The 21,464-nt window shown below is 42.6% G+C and overlaps 1 protein-coding gene across 1 annotated transcript in view; it reads right to left on the bottom strand.

Annotated features, from left to right (window-relative positions):
- The window catches only part of LAMB4 (laminin subunit beta 4), a 111,926-nt gene that overhangs the window by 29,003 nt on the left and 61,459 nt on the right, over positions 1-21,464 (bottom strand). Inside the window, 12 exon segments of the mRNA XM_060019845.1 lie at positions 1,383-1,758; positions 6,840-6,960; positions 11,409-11,629; positions 12,483-12,584; positions 12,587-12,662; position 13,576; positions 14,108-14,272; positions 14,715-14,762; positions 14,764-14,850; positions 14,852-14,888; positions 16,332-16,475; positions 17,995-18,172. Coding sequence (XP_059875828.1) covers positions 1,383-1,758; positions 6,840-6,960; positions 11,409-11,629; positions 12,483-12,584; positions 12,587-12,662; position 13,576; positions 14,108-14,272; positions 14,715-14,762; positions 14,764-14,850; positions 14,852-14,888; positions 16,332-16,475; positions 17,995-18,172 — 1,556 coding nt within the window.

The following is a 21,464-nucleotide window of genomic DNA, read 5'->3' as shown; positions in this document are numbered from 1 at the left end:
TTTAAGCAGTTGCCATATACTTCAGGATTTTTTGTCTGGTGATAACGAATGGCCTTATATTTATGCTTGTGGGTTTTTGTATGTTTGTTTGTTTGTTTTTGGCTGCGTTGGGTCTTCGTTGCTGCACGCAGGCTTTCTCTAGTTGTGGCGAGCCGGGTCTACCCTTTGTTGTGGTGTGTGGGCTTCTCATTGCAGTGGCTTTTCTTGTTGTGGAGCACAGGCTCTAGCTGCGCAGGCTTCAGTAGTTGCAGCGTGTGGGTTCAGTAGTCGTGGTGCACAGGCTTCAGTAGTTGTGGCTCGTGGGCTGTAGAGTGCAGGCTCAGTAGCTGTGGCGCACGGGCCTAGTTGCTCCACGGCATGTGGGATCTTCCCGGACCAGGGCTTGAACACGTGTCCCCTGCATTGGCAGGTGGATTCTTAACCACTGCACCACCAGGGAAGCCCTGACAGGCAGATTCTTAATGACTGCACCACCAGGGAAGTCCCTACACTTGTGTTTCATGTAACATAAAACTCTGCAGCTTCAACTATTCTTTAATGCAGGAGCTTTTCTGGGGGAGGAGGGATATTTTTCTATAGAACTATAATCTTTTTGGTTTCTTAGTAGACTATGTACTCCTAGAGGGGTGGAAACTATACCCCGCTCATCCTAGTTTTGCCCACAGCAGGTCAGCAAACATTTTCTTTAAAGGGCCAGAGAGTAAATATTTTAGGCCTTGGGGGCACCATAGTGGCCCTGTCACAATCGCTCAACTCTGTCATTGTAGAGAGAAAGCAGGCACAGAGGATGTAAATAATGGGTGTGGCTGTGTTCCAATAAAACTTTATTTACAAAAAAATGTGATGGGTCAGATACTGCCTGTGGGCTACGGTTTCCTGACTCCTGGTCCAGAGCAATCACCATAATCTCTAGAAATACTTGATGAATGAAAAGAAGGACTCAATAATATATAATAAAAATGATACTGCATTTTGAAAGAATTACTGTACTCATTATATGACTTCACAGTAATGTGTGGGCTTATAAACAACTGAAGAATTTGGGAACATTTAGCAGATTTCCCTGAGAGCATGGTCAAAAAAAAATCTTTGTATTAGAAACTTCCCCACTTCCAATTTTGTCTTTCAGCTCTGCGGGGTTTGGGTTTCTCAATTAACCTCATGATTGCCTTTTTGTTATAATCAATGACATCTCGCAAAATCATGTCATTCTAACTAGGTAAGAAAGAGACAACGATGATTCCCAGCCTGGTTATTAATGGAACAATGATTACTTCCCTAACATCAACAAAGGTTCATTTCTAAGTTGAAGGCTGCTAAAGTTCACAGGACTTAAGGTAAATCAGGAACTTGGCGATCTATTACTTGCACACTAACCTTACCGAACAGAGTCATGATAATCCTTGACTTTTAAGAATTCCCCAGATGAGAAAACAGGATGTCTCCAAATCCTTTCTATTTCAGACATGTTCTCTCTGAGGCCTTTGAAGTCAGCCTCACAGATAGGCAGGGTCTCTCTTTTATCTTCCGTGTTAGCAGCCAGCCTAATTAACCCTTGCACCGCTTTGGAGAGGGAAGAAATGGTGTGGTCCCATGGATCAAAGCACAAGTGACACCGAAGACAAGCAGGGAATTTCTGGCCGTGACCCTGGGTGCAGCGATCACATCGTGGGCTGCTAACACCCTCTCGGTAGTGACATGTCCCCGTGTCCTGGTCACAGATGTGCTTCTGGGAATCTTTCCTGTTGCAGTCACATGCTGAAAAGGATGGGAGAAGGAGCGGAGAATGTCAGTCACCTGGCCTTTGGCTCATGACCAGCTCAAGAATAAAGTCCTCCTCTCTCCCCTGAGAATCTTCCCAACTCTCATTTCTAAAGTGAATGTTAAAAAGCAGGATAGGGCTTCCCTGGTGGCGCAGTGGTTGAGAGTCCACCTGCCGATGCAGAGGACACGGGTGCGTGCCTCGGTCCGGGAAAATCCCACATGCTGCGGAGCGGCTGGGCCCGTGAGCCATGGCCGCTGAGCCTGCGCGTCCGGAGCCTGTGCTCCGCAACGGGAGAGGCCACAACAGTGAGAGGCCCGCGTACCGCAAATAAATAAATAAATAAATAAATAAATAAATAAATAAATAAATAAATAAATAAAAGCAGGATAATTTCAGAGATCTGTGCAATGGCCATTAAAACAGAGCATACCTCGTTTCATTCCACTGACCAATCAGCTCTCGTTTTTTTTGTTTTTTGTTTTTGGACACTCCACTGTGGCTTGCGGGATTAGTTCCCCGACCAGGGATCAAACCTGTCCCCCCTGCAGTGGAAGCGTGGAGTCCTAACCACTGGACAGCCAGGGAATTCCCAGCTCTTGTTTTTTATATGGACATTATTAGGTGTCACTTTTACTGCAAGTGTGAGTTGTTCCCATCTAGTTTCTTTACCTACGTGAGTGAAGAATATGGATCTAACAGATGACACGCTTGTGACGGCTGCTACTGCCCCCCACCCCCACCCCAGGGTGGTTCAGGTGTGTCACAGATTCTCTAAGAAGGCCCATGATCACACTTTTTCTTGGTGAAACCCAGCCTGGGTGTGCTGTCTTCCATTACATAAGGAAAACTGTTCTGTTATCAAAAAAGGGGTGGGTGGGCGGATCGCTCTTTGGTATTTACCCAAAGGAGTTCAAAACATGCCCACATAAAAACCTGCACACGGGTGTTTTTAGCGACTTTATTCAGAATTGCCAACTTAGAAGTAACCAAGATGTCTATCAGTAGGTGAATGAATAAAGAAACCATGGTATATCCAGACAACTGAATATTACTCAGCACTAAAAAGAAATGAGTGTTGAGCCACAAAAAGACACGGAGGAACCTTAAATGCTTTTACTACTAAGTGAAAGAAGCCAGTCTGAAAAGGCTACATGTTGCGTGATTCCTTTTCACATTCTGAAAAGGCAAAACTATGGAAACAATAAAAAATATCAGTTGTTGCCAGGGGTAGGGTGGTGGGTAAGGATGAATAGGCAAAGCACAGAGGATTTTTAGGACAGTGGAAATACTCTGCGTGATACTATAATTATGGATACATGTCATTATTCATTTGTCTAAACCCACAGAATGGACAACACCAAGTGTCAACCCTAATGTAATATGAACCTTGGTGATTATGATGTATCAATATAGGTTCATGAATTGTAACAAGTGTACCACTCTTCTGGGGATGTTGATAATGGGGGAGGCCATGGTGGGGTCTGGGGGTATATGGAAAATATCTGTATCTTCCTCTCAATTTTGCTGTGAACCTAAAATTGCTCTTTAAAAAAGTCTTTTAAAAAATAGAGAACATTAAATTCATTTTGTCTTAACTAAAAAAAAAAAAAATCCAGATACTACATGCACTTCAAATGAATAGGTTTTTGATTAAGCCTGAGGATGAAGGATGGGAAGAGCTATTGAAGTTACAGCAATTTCCAAAAGGTCAGGGGATCACTAACCTATGCCATTGGCTTGACTACAAGGAACAAGTGATTTAAAAATGCATTTGGCCAGCTTGAGTGAAACTAACGCCAATTAGAAATAAAAACACACTTGCACTAACACTAGGCTCCTCCAATAGACGTCACCTGTCTGGCACATTCCCTTTGGTCCAAAGGCCTCTGCAGAAACCCCTGGGGGAGCTCTGTGCGCTTCACCAGCTGGAGGCCAAGGCTCCCCCTTATCGCCTGCTCGTCCCCAGGAGCACTCGTGGGATCTGTGGCCTGAGTGGACTGTTTGCAAAGTTTCCTCTGTGAAAGATGAAAACATTTTTATAAAGTAAGATTATTAAAATATTAGAGGGGCACAGGAATAGAGGCTCTCTAAGACAGTTTTTCTAAGAGCCAACATTTCTCCCTGGTTTTTGTTTTTGTTTTTTTGTGGTATGTGGGCCTCTCACTGCTGTGGCCTCTCCCGTCGCGGAGCACAGGCTCTGGACGCGCAGGCTCAGTGGCCATGGCTCACGGGCCCAGCCGCTCCGCGGCACGAGGGATTCTCCCAGACCAGGGCACGAGCCTGTGTCCCCTGCATCGGCAGGCGGACTCTCAACCACTGCGCCACCAGGGAAGCCCTCTCCCTGGTATTTAAAGTAGCAATTCCATTTGAAAAATTGAGTATTTTAATGGGGCAAAAATCCAAAGGCATTTTTTTTTAAGCCACAAAAGCACATTTATAAAGGAATGGAGAGGAGGAAAGAGTTACCGTATGTGGCCACATTGAGGTGACCACAATCATAAATCCATTACATCTGACATTTCTTCAGATTGATTTCTTTTGGAAACCGATTTCAAACAGAGATTCAAAGATCCCTCCTCCTAGAACAAACCCAGATTCTAAATCTGCACTGTCCGATATGGTAGCTACTAACCACATGTGCTATTTAAACGTAAATGGATTAAATGAAATAAACAATTGTTTTGCTCACATGCACGAGCCACATTGCAAGTGCTCAGTGGCTACATATGGCTGGTGGCCCCCAAACTGGACAGTGCAGATGTAGAATGTTTCCATTTCTGCAGAAAGTATCGAACAGCCCTCCTCTAAATCCTGTAACTATTGCTGAGGCATGGAATGAAAGACACTAGAACACAAACTCCATAGGTTGGGGGCCTTGCCTTATTTGTTCACTACCTAGAGTACCCAGTAGACACTCTGTGAATATTTTTAAATAAATAAGTGAATCTGTGATGGACCCCAAGTTATGAGAGCCACATTGAAAAAACATCCACTCTGCTGACTTCCTATGATCCACCTCCCAGCATGTACCTTAATCGAAAGTAGTTATTTTTGTCAGCATGTTTCCAAATAGCAGAAAATTGGCTACAAGTTACGATCTCAGAAATCTGTTCCATTTTAATGACTTTGAGGATTTCAATATAGGCTAACATTCAATATAGCGTAAAGTTTTAGTATAAGAGAAAAAAATTTATAGGGCTAAAACATTTCTTTTCAAAACTAGGATTAAAGTTTGTGGACTTTCAAATATAAGACATGACACCATAGAACTCCTAGAAAAGAACATAGGCAAAACATTCTCTGACATAAATCATACCAACGTTTTCTTAGGTCAGTCTCCCAAGGTAATAGAAATAAAAGCAAAAATAAATGAATGGGATCTAATCAAACTTACAAGCTTTTGCACAGCAAAGGAAACCATAAACAAAATGAAAAGACAACCTACAGACTGGGAGAAAATATCTGCAAATGATTTGACGGACAAGGGCTTCATTTCCAAAATATACGAACATCTCATACAACTCAATAACAAAAAACCAAACAATCCAATAAAAAAACAGGCATATATATATACAATACCAAATGTCAAATAGATAGCTAGTGGGAAGAAGCCGCATAGCACAGGGAGATCAGCTCGGTGCATTGTGACCACCTAAAGGGGTGGGATAGGGAGGGTGGGAGGGAGACGCAAGAGGGAGGAGTTATGGGGATATATGTATATGTATAGCTGATTCACTTTGTTATAAAGCAGAAACTAACACACCATTGTAAACCAATTATACCCCAATAAAGATGTTAAAAAATATATATATATATTAGGATTGGGAAAAAATAAAGAAAATGCATAGATTTTTATGCATTTCTTGGAGCATTTTCATCAAATAAATTCTTGTGAAGGAAAAAAAAGAAAATGGGCAGAAGACCTAAATGGACATTTCTCCAAAGAAGACATACAGATGGCCAACAGGCACATGAAAAGATGCTCAACATCGCTAATTATTAGAGAAACACAAACCAAAACTACAATGAGGTACCACCTCACGCTGGTCAGAATGGCCATCATTAAAAAGTCTACAAATAACAAATGCTAGAGAGGGTGTGGAGAAAAGGGAACCCTCCTACACTGTTGGTGGAATGTAAGCTGGTGCAGCCACTGTGGAAAACAGTATAGAGGTTCCTCAAAAAACTGAAAGTAGAGTTGCCATATGATCCAGCAATCCCACTCCTGGGCACGTATCCAGACAAAACTGTAATTCAAAAAAGAGGGGACTTCCCTGGCAGTCCAGTGGTTAAGACTTTGCCTTCCAATGCAGGGGGTGCGGGTTTGATCCCTGGTCAGGGAGCTAAGATCCCACATGCCTCGGGGCCAAAAATCCAAAACATAAAGCAGAAGCAATATTGTAAAAAATTCAATAAAGATTTTAAAAATGGTCCACATCAAAATATCTTTAAAAACAAAAAAACACAAAGATACACACACCCTTATGTTCACAGCAGCACTATTCACAATAGCCAAGACACTGAAACAACCTAAATGTCCATCGACAGATGAATGGATAAACAAGATGTAGTGTATATATACAATGGAACACTACCAGCCATAGAAGAGAATGAAATAATGCCATCTGCAGCAAAATGGGTGGACCTAGAGATTATCATACTACGCGAAGTCAGAAAGACAAATATCATATGATATCATTTACATATGGAATCTAAAATATGACACAAATGAACTTATCTACAAAACAGACTCACAGACATAGAGAACAGACCTGTGGTTGCCAAGGGGTGGGGAAGGATGGATTGGGAGTTTGGGATTAGCAGATGCAAACTATTATATATAGGATGGATAAACAACAAGGTCCTACTGTATAGCAACAGGGAACTATATTCAATATCCTGTAACAGATCATAATGGAAAAGAAAAAAAACTAATTGGTTACACAGTTTTCATTTTATTAATATTTTGTGGAAAATTTATTTTAAAGTTTGTGATTTTTCGACCAAATAAAGGAATTGAAAACTCAGGTGGTTCATAGCAAGCCCGTGGTAGGACCAGGCTGACTGTACTCACGTTTTCAGAATTACCAATACTCATGAATGCATCGCCCCAGGGGATCCCCATAATAATTTTCCTCACACTCACTGCAGCGTTTCCCATCATAGCCTAATCTACACGGACACTGGCCTGTAAGCTCAGTCATGGGTGAGAAACTGACAAGCCCTATGATCTAAAAAAACAATGCATTTTAATACAAAACAGTTTTCCCTCCAGTGATTTAGAACATACAGCTGTGCAAAGGCAGAGGCAGGAGGATTCCCGCAGCCAGCAACCACCCCGACAGCACCAAGGATCAGAAGTTAATGTTTTTTGCCTGAGGGCTCTTGAATATACCGCCTGCTTCCAGCTGTTCAGGGACAGGTGGCCCCAAATCAGGAAACAGCCACAGACACAAATGAAAACGAAACACATAATGGGAAATAGGCCACATTCACTCCCAGGTTCTGGGAGTTCTCCCCTAACAGAGGCAGACCCAAGACCTGGACTTAACCTCCATCAATTAAATTGGCAAATAATTGTTTCCATTACAGAATGTAAAGTGGAGTTTCTCCGAATTGGGCTAATGTTTTTCTCCACAAAACATTTTTTGTAAATGAAGCTTAATCATTCAATGACAGTTATTTAACTGTGTTTTGGGGAGAGGGCTGAACTTTCCTGCATCCTCCCAACTGCACTTTTTTTTTTTTTTTTTTGGCTGCGCTGCTTGTGGGATCTTAGTTCCCCGACCAGGGAGGGAACGAACCCATGCCCCCTGCAGTGTGGAAGTGAGGAGTCCTAACCACTGGATTACCAGGGAATTCCCCCAACTGGATTCTTGAAAAGCTTTTCTGAACACCAAGGAGACTGGAAAACTAACAGGAGAAAAATATAAAATCAAATCACTATTGTTGTGGTCCTAGGTTATACCTGACCAAAGCTGCTTACCCAACAACTACTCCAGAAGTAGCTGGATACATAAAGTGACTGGGTCTACTAAGCTTCTACCCATAACCACTGGCTTCTACTCAAATACAAGGAGTTATGGGAGTTTGTTGCCATATTGTCTTTGTTGGGCAATGCTGTCTTACGCTGATGCAGAATCTGCTCCTTGTAACTTGTTCCCATTGTTCTGAGTCCAGTATAAGGAAATTGCACAAAACAGGCAGCCTCCCTCTTCCCACTTACAGTCCATCTCCCAACTAGAGGTGGCCATCCTCAACTTGTATATGCTTCATTTCTTTAAGCCAAGCACCCCTAAGACTTCATCACGAAATACATGGTTCTATCCATTATCCTTGTTGTCTTCCTTTGGACACATACTAGTTTGTCAATACAATGTTTAAAATGTGATACTCAGAAATGAGAACAATGTTCCTGGAAGCCATCTGGCCCCATAGAAGACAATAGGACAACAGCCGCCCTGAAGCTGGGCACGGCACACCCAATCCCCTCTTTGGCAGCCCAGCCACACCACTGGCTCACTTGAAGCATGCAACCAAAATCCCCCAGATGTTTTTCTCACAAGCTAGCACCAACTTATTACTCCCACCCTGTATTTATGCAATGGATTTAAAAAACCCAATTGCAAAACTTTATTTTTAACCCATGGACACATCATCTTCTTGTTGCCAGCCAACAAGACAGGCTGTTAAAATATCTTGTCTCTTGCTTTGTCTTGATCACATTAACTTATAACTTTATAATATCTGCAAATTTGATAAGCATGTTTCCCCAACTCCATCTAAACTGTTGATGAAAATATTGGACAGCTCATTTGGATCTCTCTGTGAGAATGCACTAGGGACCACCTACTGGCTGACATAGAGACATTTATCAGTAGTTGTTTAAACAGCTGGCAATCTAAATGTCCACATGTCTCTTCTATACTCCAATGAAAGTGTTTCCTGATTGTAAAGAGCAAACTTTCCCAAGGAATCCCCTATGGACCAGATGACCCCAAATACCCTTGTCATAAGGGGGTCTTTGGTTAAACCAACACCATCTGCTTTTCAGTTTTGTAGATTTCCCTTAGCCTCCATGACTGAACTGTTGTCTCTGTCAAGTCCTGCTACAAATATGCTTCCCCAAAGGTCTAAGAAGTATGCCAGACAGTGATGTCATGAGCATTAGGAGTTCCTCATGAATGAGGAAGCCATGCAGTGTGTAGAGAGCAACAATTTGTTCCATGGTTGGTGGCTGCAGGTGTGAGGAGTGAAGAGAAGCATATAAATGAGGCACGGTCCTCTAGTGCCCAGATCTTGGTTTCTAATACCATTCTCCAATAAAAGGAACCAGCCCTCCTTAAAGAAATGGCTGATTCTAGGATGGGGCAGGAAATACACAAGATGAGCTTAAAGCATCTTGCAGTGCAGAAAGTAAGGAAGTACTTAAAAACAAACAAACAAAACATAATATGTCAAATGCACACAGAAGCCAACTGAAAGAGCTCCCCATGACCAAAGCTGGAAAAACTTGAATAACAAAATTAAGGAGTGCTGGATTATAACTCAAAACATAGTACAAATATCCTGAGTCCACTGATATTAAAAAATGATTGAGGGACTTCCCTGGTGGCACAGTGGTTATTAAAAAATGATTGAGGGACTTCCCTGGTGGCGCAGTGGTTAAGAATCCGCCTGACAATGCAGGGGACATGGGTTTGATCCCTGGTCCAGGAAGATCCCACATGCCCATGTGCCACAACTACTGAGCCTGCGCTCTAGAGCCCACGAACCACAACTCCTGAGCCCCTGCGCCACAACTACCAAGCCCCTGCACCACAACTACCAAAGCCCACACGCCTACAGCCCAAGCTCCACAGCAAGAGAAGCCACTGCAAAGAGAAGCCCGCGCACCACAAAGAAGAGTAGCCACCACCCACGGCAACTGGAGGAAGCCCACGTGCAGCAATGAAGACCCAAAGCAGCCAAAAATAAATAAGTTCATTAAAAAAAATGATTGAAAAAAATGAAGAAATGGGGGACAACAGACAAAACTCCAGTGCAGAAGAACTCCAAATAATTTATGGAGATACTCTGCGCTCAAAGAGACAGAGCATAACTGTCCATTCCTTAAATGTGGACTGTGTTTAGTGACTTCCCCCCAAGGAGTACAGTATGAAAAGGAGAAGGGTTGCTTTACAGTAGAGAAATGACACACACTGCTTCAGCCAGTTGATCAAGATTCAGGTCAACAGTGATCAGTCGTGTAAATGGTATGTATCCTTGATGTGATGTGATGAGAATAGCGCTTTACCTCTACGGTCTTCTTCTCAAAACCCAAAATCCAAGTCTCATCATGAGGAAAACATCAGATAAATTTGAATTGAGGGACATTTTACAAAATACAAAACTGTTAAGGTCATCAAAAATAAGGAAAGTCTAAGAAACTGTCACAACCAAGAGGAACTTGAGGAATCGTGATGACTAAATGTAATGTGGCGTACTGGATGAGGTCTTGGAACAGAAAAAGGATATTAGGTAAAAAAACGAAGGACATCTGAATAAATTATGGACGTTAGTTACTGATAATGTATCAACACTGGTTCATTAAGGACAAATGTTCCACACTAATGTAAACATGAATAACAGAGGAAACTGGGTGTGGGGTACCTCTTCTCTATGTTCACAACTTTTCTGTAAACCTAAGTCTATTCTAATATAAACATTTATGAAGGGAAAAAAGGCCATTGTGTGCATTTGTGTGGGTATGGGTTGGAGCAGGGAGGGTTGGAGAGAGAAAGAAAAAGAGAAGGGAAAACACATTCAACATATAAGAACTACCTTCAAAAGTTGACTTGTACAAAATTTGGCCTTTGAATAAGTTGAACAGTGGAGCTGAAATTGGAGGTGAGCCATACTTATTAGTCAGGAAGATTCCAGCTTCTGAAATGAGCATTTTGATTCCAATTAAACCCTAATCCCTGTATTGTGGATTGGACTCTAAAATTTCTTGTCATTGTTTTACCCTTCTTCCTGCATCTCTACTAATGTAAAAGTGTTTCAAAGAATACATTTATCAAACCAAAAAAGCCTAATAATGACACTGTTTTCTCCATAAATAATGTTAATATTCTTTAAAAAAAATTTCATCCTCATTGTTTTGACTGAAAATCACATGTGCAGTTAAGTAGTGTTAACTGTATATTAAACAATAAAGATTTGCTCCTAGGCTGCATTCTTTAAAAACAATTGCTGCTGGTCTGGTAACCATAAGATAAATAAGATAAATTAAATGAGAAGACATTTTATTTAACCATATGTAAAGCAAGTGGTGAGCTGCAGGGAATAACAGCTTGATTTCTTTAAATGGAATTATGGATTCTGAAGGAACCCGTTAACTTTCATTCTGATTCATAATCAATTCCGATTAATGATGGATTTCTAGGGGCCTGCCTATGCTTACACATATGAAACAGTGGAAGAGAGGGCGCTCTGGGTTTCATTCCTTGATAAATGCAGACTCTATCCCCATGTAAGTCCAATCCTATCTAAAAACACTGATTAACAGCAGTATGTAAAGAAAACATTCTTTACGTATTTAGAAAGCATGGCTCCCCATCACATCTCACTTTGACACCACAGGAAACTGAAAGTCTCTTGCCTGGTCACAGTGTCTACTGAGTGAGGTCCAGGGCTCACAATCCCATGGCTGACATCCTCTGCCGGGGATGACATTCCAGCATCCATCAGCACGATGGTCACAGGCCCGGCCTGTGACGTTGGGCATACAAGGGCATGTGCCGGTGTCAGGGTCACAGAGACAAGCTCCTCCACCAGGGGGACACTCAGAGGGACTCACGCCGGAAGGATGACAGGAACACCCTGGGAGCACAGAGCCGTCGTTGGGGGGTAAATCCATGATAACGCTGGCATCGACAACCCCTGCAAACACCTTTCAAAGGCTCAAGAAAGAAACATCTTACAATAGAACAAGGAATCTAAGTAGGTTGAGCCCATTCAACTGGTTTTGATCTCCCCAAAATGCAATTTCCTATGGTTCTACCTACTACTACATTCCAAGAGCTCACAATTAGGATAAATGAAAGTCTCACTTTTTCCTCACGCCACTCACCAAAGTTCCACTTATGTCAACACTCCAGAAACAAATGGACTTGGGTGAACTGAAATAATTAAAATATCTCCTAAAAATGAGGAGTATATTCCTCCTCTTTATCATGGAATTAAACCCTTGTCCTCTTCTACATCAGTGACTCTCCTATTTATACATTAAAGTCACTTGATGAGCCGGTTACAAGGCAGATACCTGGGCCCGGCTCCCAGAGATTCAATTCTGTGGGTCTGAGGCACAGCCCAGGAATCTGCATATTGATACCACACGCCCCCATCCCCAGGCGGCTCTGGTACAGTGCATGGTAGTCCACACTCTGAGAAACAAGGCTCCGAACCCACTAAGGCACGTGTTGAAGAAAACACTCACAAAAGGCAAACTAATAACACCAGTGAGTACTCTGCAGCTGCATGCGCACGGCACCTGTTTCTGCTGCTGAGCTCAGGACATCAGCCCATCACCCCGTGGGCACTGGCACTACTGACCTAACTGAAATAAGTACGGGAGTTGCCACCACAGTTACGAGCTGCCACATCCTGCCCCCCGCCCCCCCCCCGGGAGCTTTGCAGACTTCCTCCTACAGGTCTGATTGAGGGTCAAAGTAACCTGGCCTGCAGAGCTGGCAGCTGGGGCCTTGAGTGTTGTGCAGACATTTAAGGTCCTCCCCCGTGCCTGGGCTGCAGGACTCTGGATCAGTTACATCAACGCGCTGTTGCAGGCACAAGGTCTGCAGGGGGCTCCCGAAATTCTTGGATTTCCACAGAAACCAGCAGAGCATTCTCCACACTGCACACCAGAAAGAAGGGGAGAGGAAAAGGGAATGAGATGAGGGGTGTGTGTGCGTGTGTATGTGCCTGGGGAGGGATACGGAGAGTGATATGGATAACTGGACTCCTCCGGGGTTAATGAGAGGTCACACATTTGGGATGAATAAGGAAAAGTGCTCTAAATTAAAACAAAACATTCATTTAAATTTATTACCCATTCAGAGAATAAAAAGATGATTTGGATTTTAAAAGTCCTTGGTGAAGAATGGACTCTTTCTTAAAAACTACGGACTTGTGAGTGCAGGATTCCTGGGTCATCATATAACCAGGATCACCCCAAAATGCCTCCAGACCCAAAGCTAATCTCAGCCCGTTTTCTGAGGCGGGGGCACCCTAACCCTCATCTGGTCCTAGAGGTGAAACAGCAGCAGCCTGAGATAATGTGCCTGGAAGTGAAGAGGGGTAATTGTCTTGATGTGTGGGCCCTCGAGGGTATTTTTGTACTAACCTTTATTAAGACACCTTGAGGGTGTCTCCATTAAGGATGATGGAGAAACCATTCCCATCTCTCCTACACTCTACTCTTTCAATCACGGGGCAACTGCCATTGTTTAGGTGCCCAAATCACGGGTCCAACTTCCATGTTTTGGTTCATTCCATTTAGAAATGGTCTCATAGCCCAACTGTGGTCTCATTTCTTAACAACTGACCAACCAAGCCACAGTGCACATGGAGAAGAGGCTATAAGAATTAACTAGAGACACGTGTAACCTTAGAGGTAACAAATACGAAAAAAAAATGGCCATGTAATTTATCATGATGTTAATTATCACTGAAGAAAATAATAATGCCATATTTTCTATTATGATTCAATCAAGTAGACTATAATTTTTTTCCTTGTTTGCACTACATGTTGACACTCATGCTTAAACTCTTCAAAATAAAATTTTTGATTGAGGGACAGACACAAATATTGAATTAATTTAGGCAGTACCTGTATAATGCTCAAACTGGTGCTTCAAAACATCTGAAAAAATCAATTATATCTGTGAAATACCAGTCAAATTGATTACTTGGAATTATATAAAGAAAGCATTTGACTGATTAATTCTTAACTTTTAAATTATGTTATACGTTTATATATACATATATAATTTAATCACATATGTATCTTACTTAATGAGCCATTATGTTATTTTAAAAAATTAATTTGATCTGAACTCATCTGGTCAGTTTTCTAGAACATTATTTAAAAACAATTATAGCTCAGTGAAATGATTTTTTTCCATTGGTTTTGAATCATTCAAATTCTTTATTCAGTAAAGTAGCAATTTACCAAATTGTGTCTTCTTACCGTTAACTTATATCCTGTACCACTCGTTTGTCCAAGGCAGATAAACTATGAACATGTTATCATTTTTTAGATAGCAATGTGGGATAAGAAAAAAACATCATGAACTATACTGCATACCTGCATAACCTTGAAGACAATTGCAGATTGCATCTGAGCTCCAAGGACTCTGATAACAGGAATGGGCAAAATACTGATTGCTTGGGGGAACATCTGGACACAGGCAAGGACGGCAGGACTGTCCTGAAGAAGGATTTCCATAGTAACCATCAATGCATCTGTCAAGGCAACTTTTTACTAAAATGTTACCAGGAACAGCTCACATTAGCCAATGTGGATTTGCTGTGCTTCAGGACAGCGCAACTCTCAAAATTCAATATTTTTAGAAGATGCTCATTTGCTCTGTAAAAGGGTTTTTTTGCTTCATATTGAAAGTTCCATGGCTTAGTCATTAAACTCAATATAAAAGCACCTAATTTACATGCACATTTTAGGAATATAAAAAGCAAGGTGCCAGGCAAATGCCTGTTATTGATTACTTAGACACTGCTTGGCTCATAACAAGATTGTGAAGGATGATAAACTGATGCTCTATCTTCCTCGCCCATAGTCATCACTCTACACTTAAATACTGTTGATTCTCTACTCAAGGGTCCTTCAGATAATGTTGTGAAGTCAGAGCAAAAGAACAAAAAATAAGAGTGCATATGAATTCCATACCTTTCACAGTTTCTCCCAGTTGTAAAACCTCCACAGCTGAAGCATGACAGCGAACCCATTACAAAGGCAGGGGCGGCAGTTAGGAAATCCAAAATAGCCCTCAAGGCGCCGATCACAGTAGCAGCCGGCTACCTCTTACAGTGTTCTCTGAACCTTGAGGGTGGCAGTGACATGCTGGATAAAGCAAAGAGAAGCCTGTTGGGGTCGGAGTAGGGGCAGTGGTGTGCTGGTGAAAGAGTCACAGTTCTGATTTCACAATCTCTAATTTACTGTATCGACCCTATCAAGGTGAATAAACGGAATCTATACAGTGCTTAGAACAGAGCCTAGCATGTACAGAGAACCAGGTAAAAATATTTGTTAAATAAGAATCCACTGATTCAATCAACAGAATGTTGTGGACAACTGTTTTTTTTTCTTTTGAGGTATAACTGACATACGACATTACATTAGTTTCAAGTGTACCACATAATGATTCAATATTTGTATATACTGCAAAATGGTCACCACTGTAAGTGTAGTTAACATCCATCACCATAGTTATAATTTTTCTTCTTCTGATGAGAACTTTTAAAATCTATTCTCTTAGCAACTTTCAAATATACAATACGGTATTATTAACTATAATAGCCATGCTGTACATTACATCCCCATGACTTATTTATTCTATAACTGGAAGTTTGTACCTTTTGACGCCCTTCACTCATTTCACTCACTGCCCCCCCCCGCCCCGCTTGCCCCCGGCATACACCAGTCTATTGGTGCTCTATACCTATGGGCTTGTTTTTTTGTTTTTTGTTCATTTTAGATTCCACATATAAGTGAGATTATCCAGTATTTGTCTTTCTCTGACTTATTCACTTAGCATACTGCACTCAAGGCTTATCCATGTTGGCAATATCCTCTTCATTTTTAAGGCTGAATAGTACTGCACTGCATGTATATACCACATTTTCTGTAATCATTCATCTGTTGGTGGAAACTTAGATTGTTTCCATATCTTGGCTATTGTAAATAATGCTGCAATGAACATGATAGTGCAAATATCTTTTCGTGTTAGTGTTTTCATTTTCTTCAGATAAATACCCAGAAGCAAAACTGCTGGATCATATGGTAGTTCTTTTACATTTTTTGAGGAACCTCCATACTGTTTTCCATAGTGGCTGCACCAATTTACATTCCCACCAACAGTGTAGGAGGGTCCCCTTTTCTTCACATCCCAATCTCACTGTTTTAGCCTTTCCAGCCACTGGGCTTAGGCACCAGATGTTAAAGCCGGGTTTACACAGCCAACTCCATGGTGTCCTCACATCCTCACTGGACTACCATCTACCTGATACAAACTGAAAACTCCCTGAAACATGGACCATGTTTTTTTTTTATCATCACTCATGTTTCCTAATAGAGCTCTGTACACAGTCAGTGCCCACTGAATGGAAGAATAAAGTATAGCGGAAAAACTTTCAGTATATTTTATCTACATAGACAAGACAATTTGAATAATGAAGCCAAATTCCTAATCCCTCCCCTTTCCAACTCCCCACAGTGATTTTCCTGCCTTTAAAACTCCAAGGTTGAGAACACGTGTGTTTCCCCCATCCGGCTTTTGCTACATACAGTGACAGCCGTGATGCCCCAAACTGTAGCTTCCTGTTGAGCACGTGTCACAGCAGTGGCCGGTCACACGAGGCTTACACTGGCACTGGCCTTCCAGTCAGCTGCAGTTGGGTCCCACTGAGCCCTGTGGGTGACAGTTGCAGGCTGCAGGGAACAAAACAAGTTAGAGGCAAAGGAAGTGACAGAGAAGCACTCCGTCCTATTAGTAGCGCTAGTTCATGTCTTTCTCATTAGTTACCTCTAATCGTTAACTCCCTCATCTGTTAACTGGGGATAACATATGACATACCTCCTGGGGATATAAGGATTGAAGACAGTCATGCCTGTGAAGTACTTAGAATAGTGTTTGGCACCTGTAAGTGCTCAATAAACACTACTTAACAAACATCACTTAGCAATGAACATTACTTAACAAGTTATTGAAAGGCTTAAAATAAATTGCTTCAGTCATTAATTGTTCCAATGTAATTGTTATTTCTTCCATTCCTGGTAATCCATGTTGGTGCTGAACTATACCTTTCATTTTCCTTGTTCCATATCTTTCATGAGATTGCAGGCATCCCAAAAGCCAGAGTCCTGCATGGAGAAAGCATCTGTCTGGAACTTGGGAAGCCCAGACTCTCATGGTGGCTGTCAGGCTATAGCAGTGATTCTCAACTAGGGGGAGATTTTGCCCCCCAGGGGACGTATGACAAAGTTTGGGGACATTTTTGGATGTCACAACTGAGGGGAGGGTGCTACTGGTATCAGGTGGGTAGAGGGGAGGGTTGGTGCTAAACATCCTACCATGCACAGGACAGCAACCCCTCCCCCAATGAACTATTACCCAGCCCTAAATTTTAAAAGTGCTGAGGGCGAGAAACCCACTCTATAGTTTAGCGAAATGGGCAAGTTACCTAATGTTTTGGACCCAACAGTCTCATTTATTAAATGAAGGTTTAGGGATGAAAGAAGGTGTTTAAAGTTCATTCCAGGTTTCCAAAGAAATATTTTAGGACCATTGTTCCAGGAATCTGGCATCCCCAAGCGACTGCCAGGCTCCTCTTTTATACGCTTCTTGTACTGCGAGTTATGATTCCAACACATGGACAGACTGCTCTGTGTACCTAATCATCGGGCAGCTGGTATCTACATTGGCTGGTAGGAGTAGATACTAAAATACATTAGATCATTTCACTCATGTTCCTAAAAGCCTTTGCACAGATAGTGGAGATTCGGTGGAGCCCGTTAAACAGATACTCAGGGACTTCCCTGGTGGCGCAGTGGTTAAGAATCCACCTGCCAATACAGGGACACGGGTTCGATCCCTGGTCCGGGAAGATCCCACATGCCGCGGAGCAACTAAGCCTGTGCGCCACAACTACTGAGCCCACGTGTTGCAACTACTGAAGCCCACACGCCCTAGAACCCATGCATCACAACTACTGAGCCTGCAAGCCACAACTACTGAAGCCCGCAGGCCTAGAGCCCGTGCTCCGCAACAACAGGAGTCACCACAATGAGAAGCCCGCGCACCGCAACAAAGGGTAGCCCCCGCTTGCCGCAACTAGAGAAAGCCCGCTCGCAGCAACGAAGACCCAACACAGCTAAATACATACATACATACATACATGCATACTAAGGCAATTTCTATTTAAATAAAAAATACCAAACAGACACTCACCCACGGCCCTGTTGTGCAGCCTGGCAGACAAACTGGCTATAAGCCTTTCACATGCTCCAGGGAGCACCTGAGGTACCATTGCCGAGGCAATTTCAACACAGTTGTGCAGGTGACATTCATCTAAATCCTGCTTGCTGCAGAAATTCTCCAATGAGTTGATTTGGGGAATAAGACGAACCTTTTGAAATAATGAGAAAAGAAGACTTACGTTCAAAACTGTCCCCTATTCAAGATTCCAGTTATTAAAAAAAAAAAAAATTAGATCTGTGAGAATCGTGGTTGAAAAGAGACTCAATTCCATCCTTTCAATTGCATGTGACCGAAGATTTTAAGATTTTCAGTTTAGTTAAGAAATCTTTAAATATTTACATTTATTGACTTATGGCAAAGAAAATAAGGTTTTATCTTTTTATTACTATATTTTTTACTTGTTAATCAATTTGTCTTAGATTTGAAAGAGTTTTAACTAGGCTACTTGTGATAGATTAAGAAATTATGGCTTACACATAGCACAGGGAGATCAGCTTGGTGCTTTGTGACCCCCTACAGGGGTGGGATAGGGAGGGTGGGAGGGAGACGCAAGAGGGAGGAGACTATGGGGATATATGTATATGCATAGATGATTCACTTTGTTATAAAGCAGAAACTAACACCACTGTAAAGCAATTATACTCCAATAAAGAAAGAAATTATGGCTTAGACGTTGCATTCTGTAGTGTTACTGTGGAACTCTAAAACTCTCCTTTAGAAAGTTTTATCTTTTTCAATTACATATGAACAGTGCTGTTCTACATCAAACGATCTGCCTCCTGGAGATTCACAGTACAGATTAACATATTAAACCTCTGAGAAACACTGCAAGAAAGACACTGTTGTTACAGAAGCATAGTTGATTTACAATGTGTTAGTTTCAGGTGTACAGCCCAGTGATTCAGTTTCCATTCTGCTACCCCCCAACCTCTCAGCTCAGTGGTTCTCAATATGAGAGGTACTCACCCCCAGGGAGCATTTTAGAAATTCCAAGGGGTGTTTTTGGTTGTCATGGCTACTAGGTGAGGTGTGTTACTGGCATTTAGTGGGTGGGGATCAGACACGCTAGACATTCTCACAACAAGGAAAATCATCGCATGCCTCCGACACCTTTTGAATATTTCACTGAACATCCATGAAGGAGGATTCCGTGCTTACGATGATGAGTTGAAAACCTTACCCTGTGTTTTTAAAACACGATAAACATGTTTACAACACACCTGCTTGCATGGCTATCTCGTATGTAGTGAATCTACGTGTTTGAGCATCTCTGTACTTCAGTATGACTCCCGGTGTGTTCATGTTGGTACGCGTATGTATTGCAGTACATATTATTTCCTCATAAATTACTTCCCTTTTATTGTGTTTGCACATAACATTGATATTATTTGGAAGTTATGTGTGCAGGTAGGCTCTAATGCCTGTGAATTTCATTGCAGGGTAGGAAAGAGGGTTACAAAGTAATCAATATTTGTAATAAAAAGGGAGGGTTGGGGCCGCTAGACTTCTGAGATGGCCCACAGTCTGTGGAGTGTTTCTCTCCCAGGGCCGCTCTCATTTTCCAAGACGACTCCATGCCCTGGGGCTGCTCTTGCCTTTTGAGATGGACTGCCTCCCGTCTATGGAATGTGTACCACTCTAAATAAATCTACTTCTAACCAATCACTTTGTCTCTCACTACATTCTTTCCGCAGAGACATGAAGAACCTGAGCTGCAGCAAGTCCTGAGACCAGACGTGTGATCTCAATTACAAGAGAGTGGGTTCAAGGGGGGAGAAAAAAAAGGAAGGTTGTGTCAGATGACATTGAGAGCCACTGTCCGAGCCACACCAAATGACCTGTCACAGTTTCCAGTATCTGTCACACTGTGTTGTCATTTCCTGTGTAACTGCCTGCATCTCCCCTTTAGAGCATCAGCCCTGGCGGGGCAGGGAAGGTGTTGGTCTCGTTTACCCTGTGCCTGCCCAAGTGGTTAATTTACAGTAAATGCTTACTAAAAATTGTGCAGTAGGGCTTCCCTGGTGGCGCAGTGGTTGAGAGTCCGTCTGCTGATGCAGGGGACACAGGTTCCTGCCCCGGTCCGGGAAGATCCCACATGCCACGGAGCGGCTGGGCCGGTGAGCCATGGCCGCTGAGCCTGCGCGTCCAGAGCCTGTGCTCCGCAACGGGAGAGGCCACAACAGTGAGAGGCCCGTGTACCACAAAAAAAAAAAAAAATTGTACAGTAAAGAAGTATACATACATTCCTAGTATTGTATCTTTGATACTAAAATGACTCTGCATTCTCCAAACACAAACCAAGCAGGGTGACATCTAGAAGGAAGCCAGATGGGCTAGGCTTGGTGGTGAGGGCAGGCAATCAGGGACAAATTGTTTACAGTTCTTGGTCTCAGCCGGTTTAGAGTTGGCCATTCCTAGCACCAAGACGACAGAGCAGATGACAAGAGTCCCTGTCTATCAGCGATAGGATTTTGTAATGCCATGACTCACTTCTAGAAACTTTTAGGGGCTTCATGTTTACCAAGTGTCATCCAACCCATGGTTTAAAAGAAGAGTGGCAGTTTTATGTTCTAGAATGCATAATTTATGTTTGACTCTCAGCACATTTTTATGGGCACACATATCATGTAATCAGGGCGACCGAAAAAAAACCCCAACCATCTCACTATGGCTGCCAAACAAAAGACACTTGTGCAGAAGGATGACAAAGCTTTCCTCTGGTCTTCTTGGTAATGCATCTCAGTCTCAGATGCAAATGTTAATCTGGCTGCAGAGAAGAATGAACTTTGAAAGGGTCAGTTCCAAACAATCGAGTATCTTCCCAAAGCAGCAAAACTGCTTTAGGCTGGAATCATAAAATGTGTAACGACTTTCTCCTACTGCCATCCTGGGTCAGGGACTCTAGGGTTCACTGCAGGTGCCCTGCCTGGATCCTCCCATCCACCAGCTGCTGTGGCACTGGCTGCTAAAAGCTCACAGCTGTCCCCTTCTCCAGAAAATTGGACCTAGCCAAGTAAGTGCGCTCTCTGGGGGGTTGGGGAGTTGGGTAGCTGATGATGACGTGGGCACACAAGGCCCCACCCCTTCGCCTCCAGGTGGAACCAACCCTGTGGTGCAATTCATGCTCCAGGGCCCCCTGGAGACCACATCCTTGCCGGGCTCCCCCCCCCCCCCCCACAAGCATGCCCTCAATAACCCAGGCCAACCTGAGTCCCTGCTTGTAGGAAATCTGACCTCAACTGCGGAGCTAGGGCCTCTTCTGGGAGTTTGGACAGTTTGCCAAGATTGGGGTGCTCTCTTAATTTCTATTTTGGTTTCAGGGTTTTCATGGCTATATATAAGGAGAACGATTGCTTGATAATTGACCAAATGGACATATTTTAAGTTTATTTCAAATTATCCATTTATATTCTGCAGCAAACATCATTGCAATGATTTTG

This window comes from Delphinus delphis, chromosome 9, assembly GCF_949987515.2.
Source record: "Delphinus delphis chromosome 9, mDelDel1.2, whole genome shotgun sequence".
Classification (NCBI taxonomy): domain Eukaryota; kingdom Metazoa; phylum Chordata; class Mammalia; order Artiodactyla; family Delphinidae; genus Delphinus; species Delphinus delphis.
This window is presented reverse-complemented; position numbering and strand designations above follow the sequence as displayed.